The sequence below is a fragment of the Euleptes europaea genome, chromosome 6 (assembly GCF_029931775.1).
Source record: "Euleptes europaea isolate rEulEur1 chromosome 6, rEulEur1.hap1, whole genome shotgun sequence".
NCBI classification, from domain to species: Eukaryota; Metazoa; Chordata; class Lepidosauria; order Squamata; family Sphaerodactylidae; genus Euleptes; species Euleptes europaea.
In genome coordinates, this window is record NC_079317.1 from 9,686,968 (window position 1) to 9,705,342 (window position 18,375).

General features: G+C 48.5%; 1 protein-coding gene across 1 annotated transcript in view; it reads right to left on the reverse strand.

Annotated features, from left to right (window-relative positions):
* DHRS7 (dehydrogenase/reductase 7) overlaps nt 1–18,375 on the reverse strand; it is a 31,738-nt gene that overhangs the window by 11,973 nt on the left and 1,390 nt on the right. Inside the window, exons 2-4 of the mRNA XM_056851196.1 lie at nt 6,756–6,908; nt 3,430–3,536; nt 572–811 (exon numbers count right to left, since the gene is read on the reverse strand). Of these exons, the coding sequence (XP_056707174.1) occupies nt 572–811; nt 3,430–3,536; nt 6,756–6,908 (500 nt within the window). The remainder of the gene's footprint in view (nt 1–571; nt 812–3,429; nt 3,537–6,755; nt 6,909–18,375) is intronic.

Here is an 18,375-nt window from a genome sequence, read left to right on the forward strand (position 1 = left end):
GGAGACACACCCATTAGCACTTCTGAAAAATGTCCAGGCTTACTTGTCGGTTTTTATATGCTGATTTTCTCAACCACTTAAGGAAGAATCAAACCGGCTTGCAATCACCTTCCCTTTCCCTCCCCACAACAGACACCCTGTGAGGAAGGTGAGGCTGAGAGAGCTCTAAGAGACCTGTGACTAGCCCAAGGTCACCCAGCTGGCTGCATTTGGAGGAGTGGAGAATCAAACCTGGTTCACCAGATTAGCATCCACCGCTCCAAACCACCACTCTTAACCACACCACCACGCTGGCTTTGACTCTCAAAAGCTTTTTGGTATCTAAGGTGATACTGGTCTGGAATCTCACCGTTTTACTGCAGACCAACAGGGCTCCCCTCTGGAAAGATTCTTCATTTACGTAACTTTTTTATATCATTATTGCTTGCTTTTTTGTTTAGAGGTCTTTATTTTAGTTTCTCCCTCCCCCCCCCCCAATTTGGATGACCTCTTCCCTCTGTTTGGAAGTTTTTTTGCTGCAAACCTTGGGCTCAGAGGACTGGGGAAGAAAACAAGGAAAAACCCCACTTACCTGCAGGGCATGTTTGCTGGCACAGTAGCCGGTGGCCAGGGGAGCTCCCATGATCCCCATCACGCTGCTTATGGTGACCACCTTCCCTTGCTTCCTCTCAATCATGTGATTCAGGACATGCTTGGTTAAGGAGATCGTGCCCAGGTAGTTGAGCTCCATTATGGCGTTGTAGACGTCGATGCTGGTGTCCACAAAGAGCGAACGCTGGGATCGGCCGCCGTTGTTCACCAGGACGTCGATCTGGGGTGGGGAACAGATTAAGCTTTTACTGCTGCATTTAGGACTGAGTCAGCAGCTAAATCAAGGCCAAATGGCAAAGTACAGGGGGTTTGCCACTGATAGCACTAGAGCCAACATGGCTTGGTACAGAACCAAAGATGGGGGGGGGGGGAAACACATCTTTACATTAAGACTGGGCTCCCCAACTTTTTTGAGCCGGTGGGTATGTTTGGAATTCGGAAAATGGCTGCCGCAGGAGGCGGAGCCGGCCACCAAACAACTGCCACAGCTTAACTTCAGTAACACAGGACATAAGAAAAGCTATGCTGGATCAGACCAAGGCCCATCACGTCCAGCAGTCTGTTCACACAGTGGCCAACCAGGTGCCTCTAGGAAGCCCACAAACACGACAGCTGCAGCAGCACTGTCCTGCCTGTGTTCCACAGCACCTAATATATTCGGCATGCTCCTCTGATACTGGAAAGAACAGGGATGCATCGTGACTAGTATCCATTTTGACTATTAGCCATGGATAGCCCTCTCTTCCATGAACATGTCCACTCCCCTCTTGAAGCCTTCCAAGTTGGCAGCCATCAGCACATCCTGGGGTAGGGAGTTCCACAATTTAACTATGCGTTGTGTGAAGAAATACTTCCTATTATCTGTTCTGAATCTCTCACCCTCCAGCTTCAACAGATGACCCAGCCTTCCAGTATTATGAGAGAGAGAGAAAAGCTTTTGCCTCTTTCCAAACCGTGCATAATTTTATAGACCTCTATCATGTCTCCCCTTAACCGCCTTCTTTCCAGACTAAACAGCCCTAAGTGTTTTAACCGCTCCTCATAGGGCTGTTGCTCTAGTCCCCTGATCATTTTGGTTGCTCTTTTCTGCGCCTTCTCTAGCTCTGCAATGTCCTTTTTTAGGTGTGTGAGCAGATTGCTGAACTTGATGGGCCTTGGTCTGATCCAGCAAGGCCTTTCTTATGTTCTTATAGACCTCTCCCTCCAACGAATCTGGCTTTTGAAGCTGCCTATGCCTGTGGCCATCACTACATCCTCTGGCAGCGAAGTCCACATTTTAATCACTCGCTGTATAAAGAAGTATTTCCTTTTGTCCGTCCTGAATCTCCTGCCCATCAGCTTCATTGGATGCCCTCGAGTTCAAGTATTTTGGGAGAGGGAGAAAAATTTACAAGCTAACCGCAGTTAAGATACACCAGTGTTTCGAGTCGTGTCTGAACTGGACCGTAGCTTGTACAGAATTAGCAGTGGTGCGGAGAAGAAAAGGAGAACAAAGAGAAGAAGTGTATAACCTGAACTGTATTAAAAAACCAAATTCAGGAATGTAGGAATTGCAGTAAACAGCCACACTGCTGGACATGTGCGTCTTTGTAGCAACTGCTATTATTTACTGGAAACATCGAAAGCCATGCTTTCAATTGTTTTGGCAACTAGGACATGAAAAGTATCAGCGAGGAGGAAAATAACTGGAATAAAGGTCATGGCTTACATTTTGCTGACGGGGGGGGGGGGGGGAAGGCGGGGCGAGAGAGCTGTGCACTAGGGGGAAAAGCCACAAAAAGGAAAGAATCTTCTGCAAATTGCTCAATGTTGCAACGAACTATTTCTACACCTGGGGGGAAATAACCGCCTTGACTTCCCGCATGCCTCAAATTTCAAAAAGGGCCATCGAGAGGAATTTGATCTATAATAGGCAAAGAGGCATAACTCAGGAGTTAATTCTCTGCAGGAATCAGGCCATGAAGGGGTGGTTAAGTGTGGGGCAAACTGAAAATGGGGACCTCTAACAGGGCAATCCTAAACAGAATTACACTCTTCTAAATTCACTGAATTCAATGGGCTTAGAAAGGCATGGCTCTGCTGAACTGCAAAGGATGACACTAATGCTGAATTTCAAAATCCTCATTGCTCAGGTTCTACAATGAAGAAGAAGAAGAGTTGGTTTTTATATGCCGACTTTCTATACCCCTTAAGGAAGAATCAAACCGGCTCACAATCACCTTTCTTTCCCCTCCCCACAGCAGACACCCTGTGAGGAAGGTAGGGCTGAGAGAGCTGTGACTCGCCCAAGGTCACCCAGCTGGCTTCGTGTGTAGGAGTGGGGAAACCAACCCGATTCACCAGATTAGCAACCGCCACTCACATGGAAGAGTGGGGAATCAAACCCAGTTCTCCAGATCAGTGTCCACCGCTCCAAACCACCGGTCTGAACCACTACACCACGCTGGCTCTCCAACGTGTATGCTCAGAAGTTTAAGTCCTGCTAGCTTATGTCACAGCTCAACGTCACCACCATATAGTAATAACTTTCTCCTCTCTGCCATCATTATTCGGAGGCAAGAATCACTTTACTGTGTCTGGCTTTAGGCAAAGGGCTGATGACAAGCTGCCATGATGCCACACTGCCTGACCTGCTGCCCACTCTAAGCCTCAGCCAAAGTCCCTGTCTGTTTTGAGAACATGCCTCATTATTCCACATGGAAACAAAGACAAATTATTGTACCATTAGGCAATGCTAGCATCAGACCCATCTTCTGCCCCACTCCAATGCATGCCCAGCACAGCCCTGCCCTATCTGAGTTGTAGGACTGAAAAACAGGACGGTTAGGGAAGACTCACCTTTCCAAAATGCTTAAGGACCGTGTTTGTTGCAGGTTCATGGGTACTCCTCTGGGTCAGATCGAGCGGCACAATAAGGATATCTTTGTCACTTAGTCGACTGATCTCTAAATTTAACAAAATTAAAAATTGGGAAAACGGATTATTTTTCAAAGCAACGGGGAGCACGCATATTTATTATCCGCACTCATCTCTGAACGTAAGACCCCAGGAACGGTCCTCCCAGATCTGATTCGAGTTCACCCCATCCAGCATTCTGGTGTGTTTCCAACCACCTGCGGACTTCACTCTGGCTATTGAGCCCCTCAAATTTTGTTCCTGGGCAGACCAGTTGATACTCAGGGATAGCACAATGGGCAAAGTGGGGATCTGCAGTGGGAAGGGGAAACGGACAAATCGCTGCCCCTTCTTTCTCAAATGAGAAATGCTACTTAATCAGAGGAAGTCCGCAGTTAGACACCTACACACACCCCTACTCCAACAATGGCCAACCAGGTGACTCTAAGAAGCCCACGAAGAGGAAGAAGGCAACAGCCCATCCTCCACTGTTGCTTCCCACCAAGTGGCATTCAGAGGTATACTGCGCTTGAACATGGAGGTTCCACCTATTTGTCCTGGCAGGTGGAGGATACCATCCGACTTGCCTGGTCCCATTTTAAAAATAATCTACACAGTGGCCATTCACACATTTTGTGGCAGAAAAACACCATAAAACATTGTGAAGAAATGCTCCTTTTTGCCCATTAGTTAGTAAATTAGTTAGAAAACTGTTCAAGGCAGTTTACGAGGTAAAAAAAGTTCACTGAAAACATTTTTATTCCACCTTTCCAACCAATTAGGACCCTGAAAGCATCGATAAAAAACATTATCAGTTCTGTTTATATTATAAACAATGGCCAGTACAGGGCTAGGATCTGGGAGGCCCAGGTTCAAATTCCTTCTCTGGCATGGAAGCTTACTGGGTACCTTGGGCCCAGTCACACATGCTCTCAGCAACCTCTGAGGGTTGTTGTTGTAAGGATAAGAATGAAAGAGAGGAGAACGATATGAACGGTTGCGGGACCCCATTGCGGAGAAAGGAGAGGTCAAAATGAAGTAAGTAAATAAATGTGTAAAACAATAACTAAAAGCATAACTAGGAAGTAAGGTCAGTAAGGGAATGCAGGAAAGGCATGAGCAGCAATGCTAATCTGGTGAACTGGATTTGTTTCCCCGCTCCTCCACATGAAGCCCAAGGCAACCTCCCTATTCCGTTGTGCAAAACAGCCGTAAGGAAGCACACGAAAGGGTTCCCATCCCAGAGGTGGCAACCTTACCACGAGTCCCTTTTGTCAAGACTATGATGAAAGAGTTTTGGGCAACAACGTCCAATTAACAATTAAACCTCATCGTTCTTCCCACGGGCCAAGCAGGAGCGAGCGCTGGTTTCCCATGTTTGCTGAGCAAACATGACATGGAACTGGACTCCTGGAGCACAAGCCAGCGCTTCCAAGGCCGTCACCCTTCCCCTAGAGATCATCCGTTACCGTGCACCTGGAAGCAATTCGCCTAAAAGACCCAGGTGGAAGCTGCCTATCACAGCAGAAACTTTTGCAAGCCAAATTCCAACTTCGTCAGATGTGCCGCTCACAAAGGGAGTAAACGACTGGAAATTTGGCAGCCGTTTGGTTGCTAATTAACAGACGGTTAGAGCGGTTCCTCAGTGGAACAGGCTTCCTCGGGAGGTGGTGGGCTCTCCTTCCTCGGAGGTTTTGAAACAGAGGCTAGATGGCCATCTGACAGCAATGCTGATTCTGTGAACTTGGGCAGATTATGAGAGGGAGAGCAGGAAGGTTTGAATCAGTGTTTGGGTCTCGTGGCTGTTTCTTTCATGCCCAGGGTAATGCCGATTGCCACTTTGGGGTCAGGAAGCAATTCTCCTCCAGGCAGATTAGCCAGGGATCCTGGAGGGGTTTTGTTGCAATCTTCTGGGCATGGAGTAGGGGTCACTGGGGTGTGGGGAGGTAGTTGTGAATTTCCTGCACTGTGTAGGGGATTGGACTAGATGACCCTGGTGGTCCCTTCCAACTTTATCAGTCTAGGTTTCTAACATGGCTGTGCAAACTCCCAGTTGGTTCTTCACTTTGGCTGCAGACAACACTAAGCAAAGAGAACCAGTGGGATTCGGTGCCTAGAGGGTTGAGGTTTGTTCTAGGGAGTCTTGGATTAAACGCTATACTCCTCAATGAACCACAAAAGGACGATCTTGTCCTAATTGGCCCTGTGGTAAGAAAGGGAAACTGGGCAGCTCTTTCTCCTTATAACAGTTGGTCCCACAAAGCCGGGAGGCTAGGTCATACACAGCTGCCTTATACTGAATCAAGGTACATCAAGGTCAGTATTGCCTATGTAGACTGGCAGCAGCCTTCCAGGTTCTCAGGTGGAGGTCTTTTCCATCACTTTCAAGTGGAGATGCCAGGGATCGAACCTGAGACCTTCTGTATGCCAAGGAGATGCTCTACCACTGAGCCATGGCTCACACACATGAAGCTGCCTTATACTGAATCAGACCCTGGGTCCATCAAAGTAAGTATTGTCTACTCAGACTGGCAGTGGCTCTCCAGGGTCTCAGGCAGAGGTCTTTCACATCACCTACTGGCCTAGTCCCTTTAACTGGAGATGCTGGGGATTGAACCTGGGACTTTCTGCGTGCCGAGCAGATGCTCTACCACTGAGCCATAGCCCCTCCCCAGCATTCTGCATCCTACCCCACACAAGTGGATTGGGTAGTATGACAGGTGGGCCAACATTCTGCCTCCCCCCCCACACACCATTTCCAAATTTAATTAACGTCCTCTGTATTTTACCTTTGCAAAACAAACACCTAGCTGGAATAAGGATGAACTTCTAGAACATGCCGATAAAGGCATGCAAAGGTTTCGCACAGCTATTTTAGACTTAGAATCATAGAGTTGGAAGGGGCCACACAGGCCATCTAGTCCAACCCCCGGCTCAATGCAGGATCAGCCTAGAGCATCCCTGACAAGTGATCGTCCAGCCTCTGCTTAAAGACTGCCAGTGAGGGGAGCGGGCTCACCCCCCTAGGTAGCCGATTCCACTGTCGAACAACTCTTACTGTAAAAACTTTTTCCTAATAGCCAGCCAGTACCTTTCTGCCCGCAATTTGAACCCACTGTTGCGAGTCCTATCCTCTGCTGCCAACAGGAACAGCTCCCTGCCCTCCTTTAAGCTTTAAGCTTTTTACAATTGTAACCCATTAAGCAAAAGAGATCCAGATATACATTTTTCTCAAATAAAGACATGCAGCCTGAGAAAAAAAATCTCACCCAGACACTTCTTTTTCACCCTCTCCAGTTCGTTCTCCCGTCTTGCCGAGATCACAAGCAGCGAGCCGATCTTCGCTAGCTGGTAGGCCATCTCCTCGCCGATCCCACTGGAGGCTCCCGTTATCCAGACCACTTTCCCGGGAAGTTCCTTTTCTGCCCAGAGAGAGGGAGAAAAGCAGGTAAACAAATAGCCAAATAACCACTTGATACGATGGCTTTGTGCTTTCAGGAGTAGAATCAAAGAATCATAGACTTGGAAGGGATCACCAGGGTCATCTAGTCCAACCCCCTGCCCAATGCAGGAATTTCACAACTACCTCCCCCCACAACACCCCCTACTTCATGCCCGGAAGATGGCCAAGGTGCCCTCCCTCTCATGATCTGCCTATGGTCACAGAATCAGCATTGCTGACAGATGGCCATCTAGCCTCTGCTTCAAAACCTCCAGGGAAGGAGAGCTCACCACCTCCCGAGGAAGCCTGTTCCACCGAGGAAACGCTCTGTTAGAAAATCCTTCTTAATGTCTAGACAGAAACTCTTTGGATTTAATTTCAACCCGTTGGTTTTGGTCCGACCTTCTGGGGCAACAGAAAACAACTCGGCACCCTCCGAGTACTTTCTTCTATATATATAATAATTATTCAAGCGCCTTAAGTTTTTGGGTTTTGTAGTGTGCGAAAGGCAGACTCTCAAACTAGTACTTAGCCCCTGAAGCTGGTAGTTTTAATCTAAATGATATAAAACATAAACATATATGAAAAGTGCATGTATTTATTGTACAGAAATAGTTATTATTTGACTACTGATTACTAATTAAGTACCTCCAATTTATTTGTGTTGTGTATGTACATTACAATAATGATAAATTCACAATTTGAAGCAGAAACCAATAATCTAGAGTTGGAAGGGACCACCAGGGTCATCTAGTCCAACCCGCTGCACAATGCAGGAAATTCACAACCACCTCTCCCCCCCCACACCCCCAGTGACCCCCTACTCCATGCCCAGAAGATGGCAATAAAGAAAGAAAGAACCCTCCAGGATCCCTGGCCAATCTGGCCTGGGGGGAAATGGCTTCCTGACCCCAAAGTCTCAAGCGCCTGTTTGCTTTATCTCAGTTTACATAGTATTTTGTGTTTTGTTGTATGTGTCGCTTTGAAGAGAGAGGCCTAAATATTTAAACTAATCAAATATGCTTGTGCAAACCATAAAATGCCACATAGCACTCATGACACCGTATAAGTAAACACCGCCATTTTACAACGCCACGTTTAAGAGATTGGTCGTCCCCTACCTAAGCATCGAGGATGCCAGTGTATGCCACATAACCTTTTACCGAGACCATGTTGGCACAAGGTAACTTGGTAACACAGCAGAGGGCCAAACTAGAGAGGACGGTCTCCTTGTGGCCGCCACAAGGATCCTGCCGCCATTTTCGTCCATTTAAAAAGCTTCGAAGGCCCCGTCGGGCCTGCAGCATGGCCGGCTGAGGCACTCTTGTCCCCACAAGGATACGGCCGCCATTTTAAAGTCGTTTAAAAAAATGCCATGAGGGCCTAATCCTCATTTGTCCCGTCCCCCCCCCCCACGCCTTATCAAATCCCGAAACAGCCCCAAGGCGTGAGGGGGAGCAAAAAGATTGCGCCGTGGGCCTAATCTGGATTAGGCCCTCGTGGCATTTTAAAATGACTTTAAAATGGCGGCCGCATCCTTGTGGTGGCCACGAGGACTCCATTACGTCTGGTTTGGCCCTGAGTTACAGGCTGTGATTCTAAGCAGCGTGAGCAGGATTTACACGAGAGGAGGAGCAGGCCTTTCCTGCCTTCCCTCTTTTCAGGGAAACCTTCTACGACCCCCTTCTCCCAATTGTGCTCCTCAGGACCCAATGTTGTGGGGGCAAATTGGGGGGTTAAGAGCGGTGGTTTGGAGCCGTGGACCCTGATCTGGAGAAACAGGTTCAGTTCCCCACTGCTCCACATGAGCAGCAGACGCTAGTCTGGTGCACTGGATTGGTTCCCCCACTCCTACACACGAAGCCAGCTGGGTGACCTTGGGCTAGTCACACTCTCTCAGCCCCACCTACCTCACAGGGTTTCTGTTGTGGGGAAGGGAAGGGAAGGTGATTGCAAGCCGGTTTGATTCTGCCCTAAGTGGTAGAGAAAGTTGGAATATGAAAACCGGCTCCTTCTTCTTCTAACCCTGGTTAGTACTGCGCAGAATAAGGCAATGGTAAACCACTTCCGACCAACCCTTACTGTGAAAACCCTGTGATGAGAATCTCTGTTTACGCATCGGCAAACTGGGGGGTCTACCCTGGGTGAGGAGAATCAGCAAAACCTCTCTCCCTTCCTCCGCAAATGTTGCTCTGTCGGTGGAACTGCCATTATGCTGACTGAATGACAATCTTAGGATCCGGCCCACGGGTAACTTTCAGCACAATCCTTTGCAGATGAGCCCATCGATTTCAATATTCTTAGAAGGACGTAACTCCACACAGGATTGCAATTAATTTTCTAGGCAGGGCAAAGAGGTCTCCATTCCACTAAGAACAACCAAGAAGGGGGGGGCGGCTTTTGCAGCTACGTGTTCATACGTCGCAGAGTCCAGCACGGCCTGTTCTCTCCCTCGAAAAGCTTTCGAAAGCAAGAGAGCAAATCCAACTTTTTTTTAAAACACAGAAGTACAAATGACTGCCCTAGGGGTACTGGCAGTAATAACTGTTTACAAGAGGCCCGCAAAGCTGTTTGCTTAGCAGCGGCTAAAACCCTCAACCAGAGGAGGAAGAGGAGAAAACTGAGACTACCCACGACTGCAATTTCTAAAGTTTATCTGACTTAAATGACAGCCTAGTCCATTCTGGCCAGCGGTCAAGAGACAAGCACAGATACCATCATGACATACAAAAGTAATCTTTAACTGTTTGATTGCATACCCTGGTTTTGCAATGGGTAAAAAGGAGAGGGGGAGACCAGGGGAGCACAAGAGTTATCCACGGTGCCATCGGCATGAATCAGACCATGCATGCATTTAACTCTCGCCAGTCCTGCCCTTCTCCCCACATCCGACTCATGCCAAGCTTTGCCCTCGCCCGGGCTGGGGCAGTGATGAAACCGAATGGCAGTGTTTTGCTCAGCCGACGTGAGTCACTGCGGGTGACCTGTGGCCTACATAACTGGGAAAGTGGCAGCTTCGCATGCTGTTGCTGTGCTGTGGGGAGCTTTTAAAAACAAAGGTTATTGGCTGAATTGACAGGCCATGGGCCCCTCTGCTGGTTAAAGTCCTCGGGTTTGGGGGCGGAACGACTTGAGGACTTTGGATCAGATGCCCGTATGGCGCATGGGGGAAAGCGGCTTCGGCTCCCGCCCCCTTTCCATTTTTGAATCCCCAAACTGCCCCATGGTGTTGCAATTGACTCCGGTGCGAAAATTACACCATGTAACATGATTATCACAATGGAATTGTGGTTCCACAGCACAGTTCAAGGACACGAAAACAGCATGGGATGGTGAATCTTCTTCGCCAGTGTGGTATAGTGGTTTGGAGCGGTGGACTCTGATCTGGAGAACCGGGTTTGATTCCCACTCCTCCACATGAGCGGCGGAGGCTAATCTGGTGAACTGGATTTATTCCCCCACTCCTACACATGAAGCCAGCTGGGTGACCTTGGGCTAGTCACACTCTCTCAGCCTCACCTCCCTCACATGGTGTCTGTTGAGGGGAAGGGAAGGTGATTGTAAGCCGGTTTGTTTCTTCCTTAAGTGGTAGAGAAAGTCGGCATATAAAAACCAACTCTTCTTCTTCTTCCTTGTGTGCCCTAGTTGCAAACAGAAAAGGCCAGGGTGTATCTGGGAGGCACAAAACTGCTCTCACGTCTGATACAAAGTCCTTGATTCGTCCCCCCAAAAACATGGGGACTTTGTAACTGGGAAGACTGGCCCGTGTAATGTGGAGAATGTGTGAATTCCCCACAGGAAACCACAAACTAGACCTCTCATTCCTTTCTTCCTGCTCTTCTTCTGGGCAGCTCAATTCCCCCAACCTCATTTTATCCTCACAGCAGTCCTGTGAGATAGGCCATGCCAAAAGAGTGCCAGGTTCAAGGTCGCCAAAATGATCAGGGAGCTAGAGCAACTGCTCTATGAGGAGCGGTTAAAACGCCTAGGACTGTTTAGCCTGGAAAGAAGGCGGTTAAGGGGAGACATGAGAGAGGTCTACAAAATGATGCATGGTTTGGAGAGAGTGGACAGGGAGAAGCTCTTCTCCCTCTCTCATAATACTAGAACGGAGGTCATCTGCTGAAGCTGGAGGGTGAGAGGTTCAAAACTGATAAAAGGATATATTTCTTTACACAACGCATAGTTAAATTGTGGAACTCCCTGCCCCAGGATGTGGTGATGGCTTCCAGCTTGGGAGGCTTTAAGAGGGGAATGGACATGTTCATGGAAGAGAGGAGTATTCATGGCTACTAGTCAAAATGGATACTAGGCATGATGCATACCTATTCTCTCCAGGATCAGAGAAGCATGCTGAATATATTAGGTGCTGTGAAACACAGGCAGGGTGCTGCTGCTGCAGTTGTCTTGTTTGTGGGCTTCCTAGAGGCACCTGGTTGGCCACTGTCTAAACAGACTGCTGGACTTGATGGGCCTTGGTCTGATCCAGCAGGGCTTTTCTTATGTTCTTATGTCACCCAGCAAGCTTCGTGTCAGAGTGGGGACCGGAACCCATATTTAGATCTTCATCTCCCTCCCACATTCTCACCACTATACCACACTGCCTCTAAAAAGCTAAGCTGGACATTGAAGCACCATACGGGAAAGGCCGAGGGAGACGGACCATATACAATTATTGCTCAGAAGGACCGACATTTCCGGTTCTCAGTGCCGAAGGATTCTGTGAAAAGCCATTACAAGTGCCGACGAGCTTGGTATGCATGATTGCCAAAGGCGCAAATCCGGCTCAAGTAAACAGTCACAGGTGGCAAAGATGTACATACCACTTAGCAGGCCAAAAGAAATGGGAAAGTTGCACCAGAGGTGTTGGTGGGGCACTGTAGATAAGGGAATGAACGCCTGTAGCTAACAGCTGCACAGCCCGATACGGAGGCCAGAGCTGTCTTGGCACGTGGCGGGGGGGGGGGGAGAGCAGCCTGCTCCTCCTGAGAAGAACGCCCTGGTGGGCTGACAGAGAGCAGCCGCAAAACGGACCGTCCCTGCCATCTGCTCTGAGATCCATGTTTTCACGCTGCGTCGAACAAAAAGGGATTAGAGCCAGAAGTCAATATGTGCTGCCTTTAGGCTGCGTCTCCTTGATCCAAGGGGGATTGTACGGGGCACTGGCGCACAGCACCTCAAGCTGCAGCATCTTTTTCTAGGATAGGCAGTGTGGTGTAGTGGTTAGAGCAACCGGATTAGGATCTGGGAGAACCAGGCTCAAATCCCCACTTGGCCAGCGTGATGTAGTGGTTAAGAGCGGTGGTTTGGAGTGGTGGACTCTGATCTGGAGAACCGGGTTTGATTCCCCACTCCTCCACATGAGCGGCGGAGGCTAATCTGGTGAACTGGGTTGGTTCCCCCACTCCTACACATGAAGCCAGCTGGGTGACCTTGGGTTACTCACAATTCTCTCCGAACTATCTCAGCCCCACCTACCTCACAGGGTGTCTGTTGTGGGGAGGGGAAGGGAAGGCGATTTTAAGCCAATTTGATTCTCCCTTAAGTGGAAGAGAAAGTCGGCATATAAAAACCAACTCTTCTTCTTCTTGGCCACGATCAAGCAGCCTTATACTGAACCAGACCCTTGGTCCATCAAAGTCAGTCTTGTCTACTCAGACTGGAAGTGGCTCTCCAGGGTCTCAGGCGGAGGTCTTTCACATCACCTACTTGCCTAGTACCTTTAATAGGAGATGCTGGGGATTGAACCTGGGACCTTCTGCATGCCAAGCAGATGCTCTGCCATTGAGCCACAGCCTCTCCCCAACTGATGCTTGCTAGGAGTGTCTCTCTCGTTCCTTCTCCCTGTGTCAAACCTCTCTCACAGGGTCGTAAGGAAAAAATGACAGGAGGAGAGATCCATGTATTCTTGGGAGAGGGATGGGGAGGGGATAGAAACAGGTAGGTAGGCACTGGTTTGTCATGGAAACTAAAAGAATTAAGGGTTGGCGAGGTCTACAGGTCAGACTTTACTTCTGCCCACACGCTCACCAAGGTAACCTTGTGTTTTGCTGAGGTCCTCTCTCACCCTCAGCCCCCAATATGGGGATAATACAGGCCTACCTTATAGGGCTGTCGCAAGAATCATAACAATATAATGTTTGTGAAGGACTATGAAAACATTAAATATTATTTTTACTGTTTTTCCTAAACAGACCTTTGGGGTGGGAGGAGGAAGGAGTTTCTGGAATGAGAAGATCTAAGCACGGGGCACCAATTCTGAGGCAACTCCACAGGCTAGCAATTTGTTTCTGGGCTCAATTCAAGGTGTTGGTTATTACCTGTAAAGTCCTGGCCTGTCTGAGGGACACCCTCCTCTCCCGGTGCATTCTGGGCACACAACTAGATCAGCCTCAAAATATAAACTCTCTCGGCCCCGTCTCACCTGATACTGCACCTCATTTCTATGAAGAAGAGTTGGTTTTTATACCCCGATTTTATCTCCCTTTAAGGAGTCTCAAAGCGGCTTACAATCTCCTTCCCTTCCTCACCCCACAACAAACACCTGGCGAAGTAGGTGGGTCTGAGAGAGTTCGGAGGGAACCATGACCAGCCCAAGGTCACCCAGCTGGCTTCATGTGGAGGAGCGGGGAATCAAACCTGGTTCTCCAGATTAGAGTCCATCACGCTGCAGGTTTGCCGCAGTAGCTCTCCATTTCTGGGATCACATCCCAGAAGAAGTTTGACAATTCCCTCCCCCCTTGGGCTTTTAGAAGGGTCTGTAGGTAGGGTTGCCAGGTCCCTCTTTGCTACCGGTGGGGTTTTTTGGGGCAGAGCCTGAGGAGGGTGGGGTTTGGGGAGGGGAAGGACTTTAATGCCATAGAGTCCAATTGCCAAAGCAGCCATTTTCTCCAGGTGAACTGATCTCTATCGGTTGGAGATCAGTTGTAACAGCAGGAGATCTCCCGCTAGTACCTGGAGGCTGTCAACCCTACATGTAGGACAGGGCTTTGTTTTTCAGAAAAGGCCTTTGGGTGATGTTCATGCGGATGTCGTAATACACCCCTACGAGAAAATATTTGTATGAGATATGGAGATGCGGTTCAGGTGCAATTTGTTTAACTGAGGCCGGCTTACATACAATCTTATCTGTGGAGTGTTTTCAACTTGTTGCTGTGGGCCGCTCCGAGCCTTCTGACAGAGGAACTTCCAAATGTTTTACCAGACGGATCAAAAAACAGATGAGCAACAACACCGGCAGCTCTCAAATCTGAGACAGACCTCACCTCCGAACGGGTGCGAGCTTTTGGAAAACCTGAGCTACACCGCCTCCGCTTGTCAGTAGTGAAGCGATGAGCTCCAAAATTGTCCATAGAGTCCAATGAAAGACAATTAAGAGGAGGTTGGATGATTACAGCTTGCTTTATTGGCCAGGAAGTCATAACTGGGTGATCCAGGATCCCGACAAAGGTCCGCGATCCTGTCACACCGAGGGAGGGGCAATGCAAGAGGTTTTATAGACATTTGACATTCCAATAACATTCGATGTTAGCTTGTCAATGCAACGTCATTAGTTTCTACAGCGCCTGCGTGAGCATTGCTACATTAATGAATAGAACTCTATTGTTCCCTTGCAGGGTGAAGCGAAACTTAAAGGAGGAATAGGTGGGAGGAAGGCTGTTCCCTTATGGGAGAGGAAAGATTCCAGCCTTTGGCATGTGTGTGTGTGTGCCTACTTGCTGAAAGAAAGGGGGGGCACTGACAAGCGGCTTCTGCGGGTATGCGTGTAGCTTGCGTGTCTGAATGTGGTTAGGTCGGCACAACAGTAGCACATGTCCCTGATATTTTGTGGCTGGCTCCAACTCCTGCGACAGCCATTTTTGTGGCTGTGCCTATCATGCTGCGTCCAGATTCCAAAGGTACCCAGAGACTGAAAAAGGGTGGGAAACGGAGAACTATACCACAGTTTCAAGCGCCAGGCAGAACTGAGTACGCAGCTGGCGCTTCGACTTGATAGGTCACAACTTACTGGGGCAACATTCCTTTCTGCCAAAGGCCGAATGTTACAAACACACCCATGCAAACATTTTGCCTTCTGCAAATGCTCGGGAAACTTCTGGAATGCGCTCGCACACATTTCCTCCAACAATGACTTCTTTGTTTCCCTTAGTCAGTGATTTTATTTAAAAAAAAAAAAAAGACATAGCACTTTACAGTTATTTACCCTCTAGAAAGGGATAAGCATAGTGACCCTTGTTAGTTTCTTCCAGTTTAACTGCCTTGGACTGTACAAAGGGGAGGAAGAGGAGGAGGAGGAGGAGAAGAGGAGGAGGAAGATTTGGTTTTTATGTGCTGACTTTCTCTACCACTTAAGGAAGAATCAAACCGGCTTACAATCACCTTCCCTTCCCCTCCCCACAACAGACACCCTGTGAGGCAGGTGGGGCTGAGAGAGTGTGACTAACCCAAGGTCACCCAGCTGGCTTCATGTGGAGGAGAGGGGAAACCAAATCCAGTTCACCAGGTTAGCCTCTGCTGTTCATATGGAGGAGTGGGGAATCAAACCCGCTTCTCCAGATCAGAGCCCACCGCTCTTAACCACTACACCATGCTTGACAAAATGGTTTGTTTTGGCCATGTTTTTTGCAGCTGCTGGAATACACATTCCATCTGTTGGGGTGTTCGACTAAGACAGGAACTGAGAATCCAGAAAGAAAGAGAGGGTAGCAATTTTCAGGGGTATCACATTTCTGGAATTATACGGCAAACAAAACAACATTGTCATAGCGATTCCCTTGCACCAGCATTCAGAAAAGCTGAAACCCTATGCTTGCTTACATGGAAGTAGGACCCACTGAACAGAGGGACTTCATTCTAAGTAAAACGAGCACAGCGCTGGGTTTCCCCAACAGCGTGATTTCATATATAACCTTTCTCCTGAATGCGGGCTGAAGCCAAACAGGGCCTGCTTCTACAAAGATTCTTTGTTTTACATTTTGCAAATACAGAGGCATGCATACTGGCAGTGCAGCTTCCACACTACAGTTGGGGTTACCAACCTCCAGGTGGTGGCTGGAGATCTCCAGGGATTACAAACTGATCTCCAGACAAAAGAGATCGGTTCTCCTGGAGAAAACGGCCACTTTGGGAGGTGGGCTGTATGGTATTATGCCACACTGAAGTCCCTCCCCTCCCCAAACCCCACCCTCCTCAGGCTCCACCCCCAAAATCTGCAGCTATTTCCCAACCCGGCGCTGGCAATCCTACACTATCTTCAAAGACCACCTAGATGCGAGTCCAGTAGCACCTTACAGACCAACAAGATTTATTTGGGGGGGGGGGGTGTTACGAGCTTCCAAGAGTCAATGCTCCTCTGTCAGGGAACTAGGGTTGCCAGGTCCCTCTTCACTACCGGCGGGAGGTTTGGGGGTGGAGCCTGAGGAGGGCAAGGTTTAGTGGTTAAGAGCGGAGATCAATTCACCTGGAGAAAACGGACACTTTGGGAGGTGGGCTCTATGGCATTATGCCACACTGTAGTCCCTCCCCTCCCCAAAACCTGCCCTCCTCAAGCTCCACCCCCCAAATCTCCAGGTATTTCTCAACTTGGAGCTGGCAACCCTAATAACAGTGGATTTTTGGAAATTTTCCACCATCAACCAGCCTTTCCCCTGCCTCTTTTCCCCACCATGATCGAGTTTTAATAATGATTGATATTTTTAACAGGCCCTTAAAAAGCCTTCTGGTGTCACAGCAGGGGAAATGGTGGCTGCTGGGGCAGGGGGGGGCTGATGGTAGGAAAAATGGGGCCAATGTGGGCAGAACCTTTGCAAGGCAAGAACATTCACATTTCTCCATCTAGATGGCATGACAGTGCGCTTGAGTGGAGCTCTTTGCCAAAAGATCAGAAGAAAACAGCTTTGGGGGGAAAAGCATACAGAGAACAGGCAAAGGACAATTTGAGCATGGTACTGTGTGGATGCTCCAGAAATTAACGAATAAATAAACCAAAAACAATGCAGTTTGGAAGCCAAAGTGGAGAAAGACCTCTGTGTGGAAGCTAAGCAAGTGAGATGCAGGGCCTTCTTGTTACTGGAACCAATGCTTTGGAAGTCCCGATCCACAAAGGTTCGCCTGGCAGCACTTGAGTTTTCTTTTAGGACAAGGTGAAAAACATTTTCCTTCTCTCCACCCTTTTGGGATTCTTGGCAATTGCTTTAGCCACCTCGCCCTATTTTTGTTTTCAGGTTGTGGTTTCAGAGGCTCTTCTAGAAACTCTAAGATCTTACTTCATTGTAATTGGATGCATTTTTAATTGTCACACTTTTATCTCGGATGTTTTATTGGTGCTATTATGTTGTTGTCATTTTTGATGCTAACATGTTGTTATCGTTCCACAGATTTGGTTTTTGACAGATTTGGTTTTGTTCCACAGAGCAAACTCCCAGTTGGAGCAGTAGAGGGAGGGCATATCTAAGGGCAGGGCCTATAAGGTTCTCCTTTCCCTGCTTGATCTTCCCCACAACCCTGTGAAGTAGGTTAGGCTAAGAGAAAATGACTGGCCCAAGATCAATCAGTGAGCTTTGTGATAGAGTAGGGATTTGAATGCGGGTCTCCCGGATCCTAGGCCAAAAGTCCAACTGCTATACCACTCTACACTCTTGCATCTAGGAGGGGAATTCCATCAAGAATTCACTGGGGGGGGAGATAGCTGTGAATTTCCTGCGTTGTGCAGGAGGTTGGACTAGATGACCCTTGGGGGTACCTTCCAATGCTATGTTTTTAAGTGCAGCTTCCTCCCCAATTACAGTGCCAATAAAAGTACCCACCTAAAAAATCCCCCCTCCAGACTTGGCAAACTGGACGGTCGGTTTGCAAGGCACCCTCCCTCCACCCTCAAGGAGGTGAGCGGTGGATTCCCCCCCCCCAAAAAAAACAAAAAAAAATGCTGCACGGATACCGTAGACTGCCCCCCCCAAAAAAAATCAGTGGGTTCTAGATCAAATCAAGCCTGAACTGACCCTAGAAGCTCAAATGACTAAACTGAGGCTGTCGTACTTTGGTCACATATGAGAAGACAAGAGTCACTGGGAAAGACAATCATACTAGGAAAAGTTGAGGGCAGCAGGAAAACAGGAAGACTCAACAAGAGATGGATTTACTCAATAAAGGAAGCCACGGCCCACAATTTGCAAGATGTGAGCAAGGCTGTCAAAGATAGGACATTTTGGAGGATGCTGATTCATAGTGTCGCCATGAGTCGGAAGCGACTTGATGGCACTTCACACACACAAATAGGGTTGCCAGGTTCCTCTGTGCTACCAGCGGGAGGTTTTTTTTGGGGGGGGACCTGAAGAAGGCAGGGTTTGGGGAGGGAAGGGACTTTAATGCCATGGAGTCCAATTGCCAAAGCAGACATTTTCTCCAGGGGAACTGATCTCTATCAGCTAGAGATCAGTTGTCATAAGAAC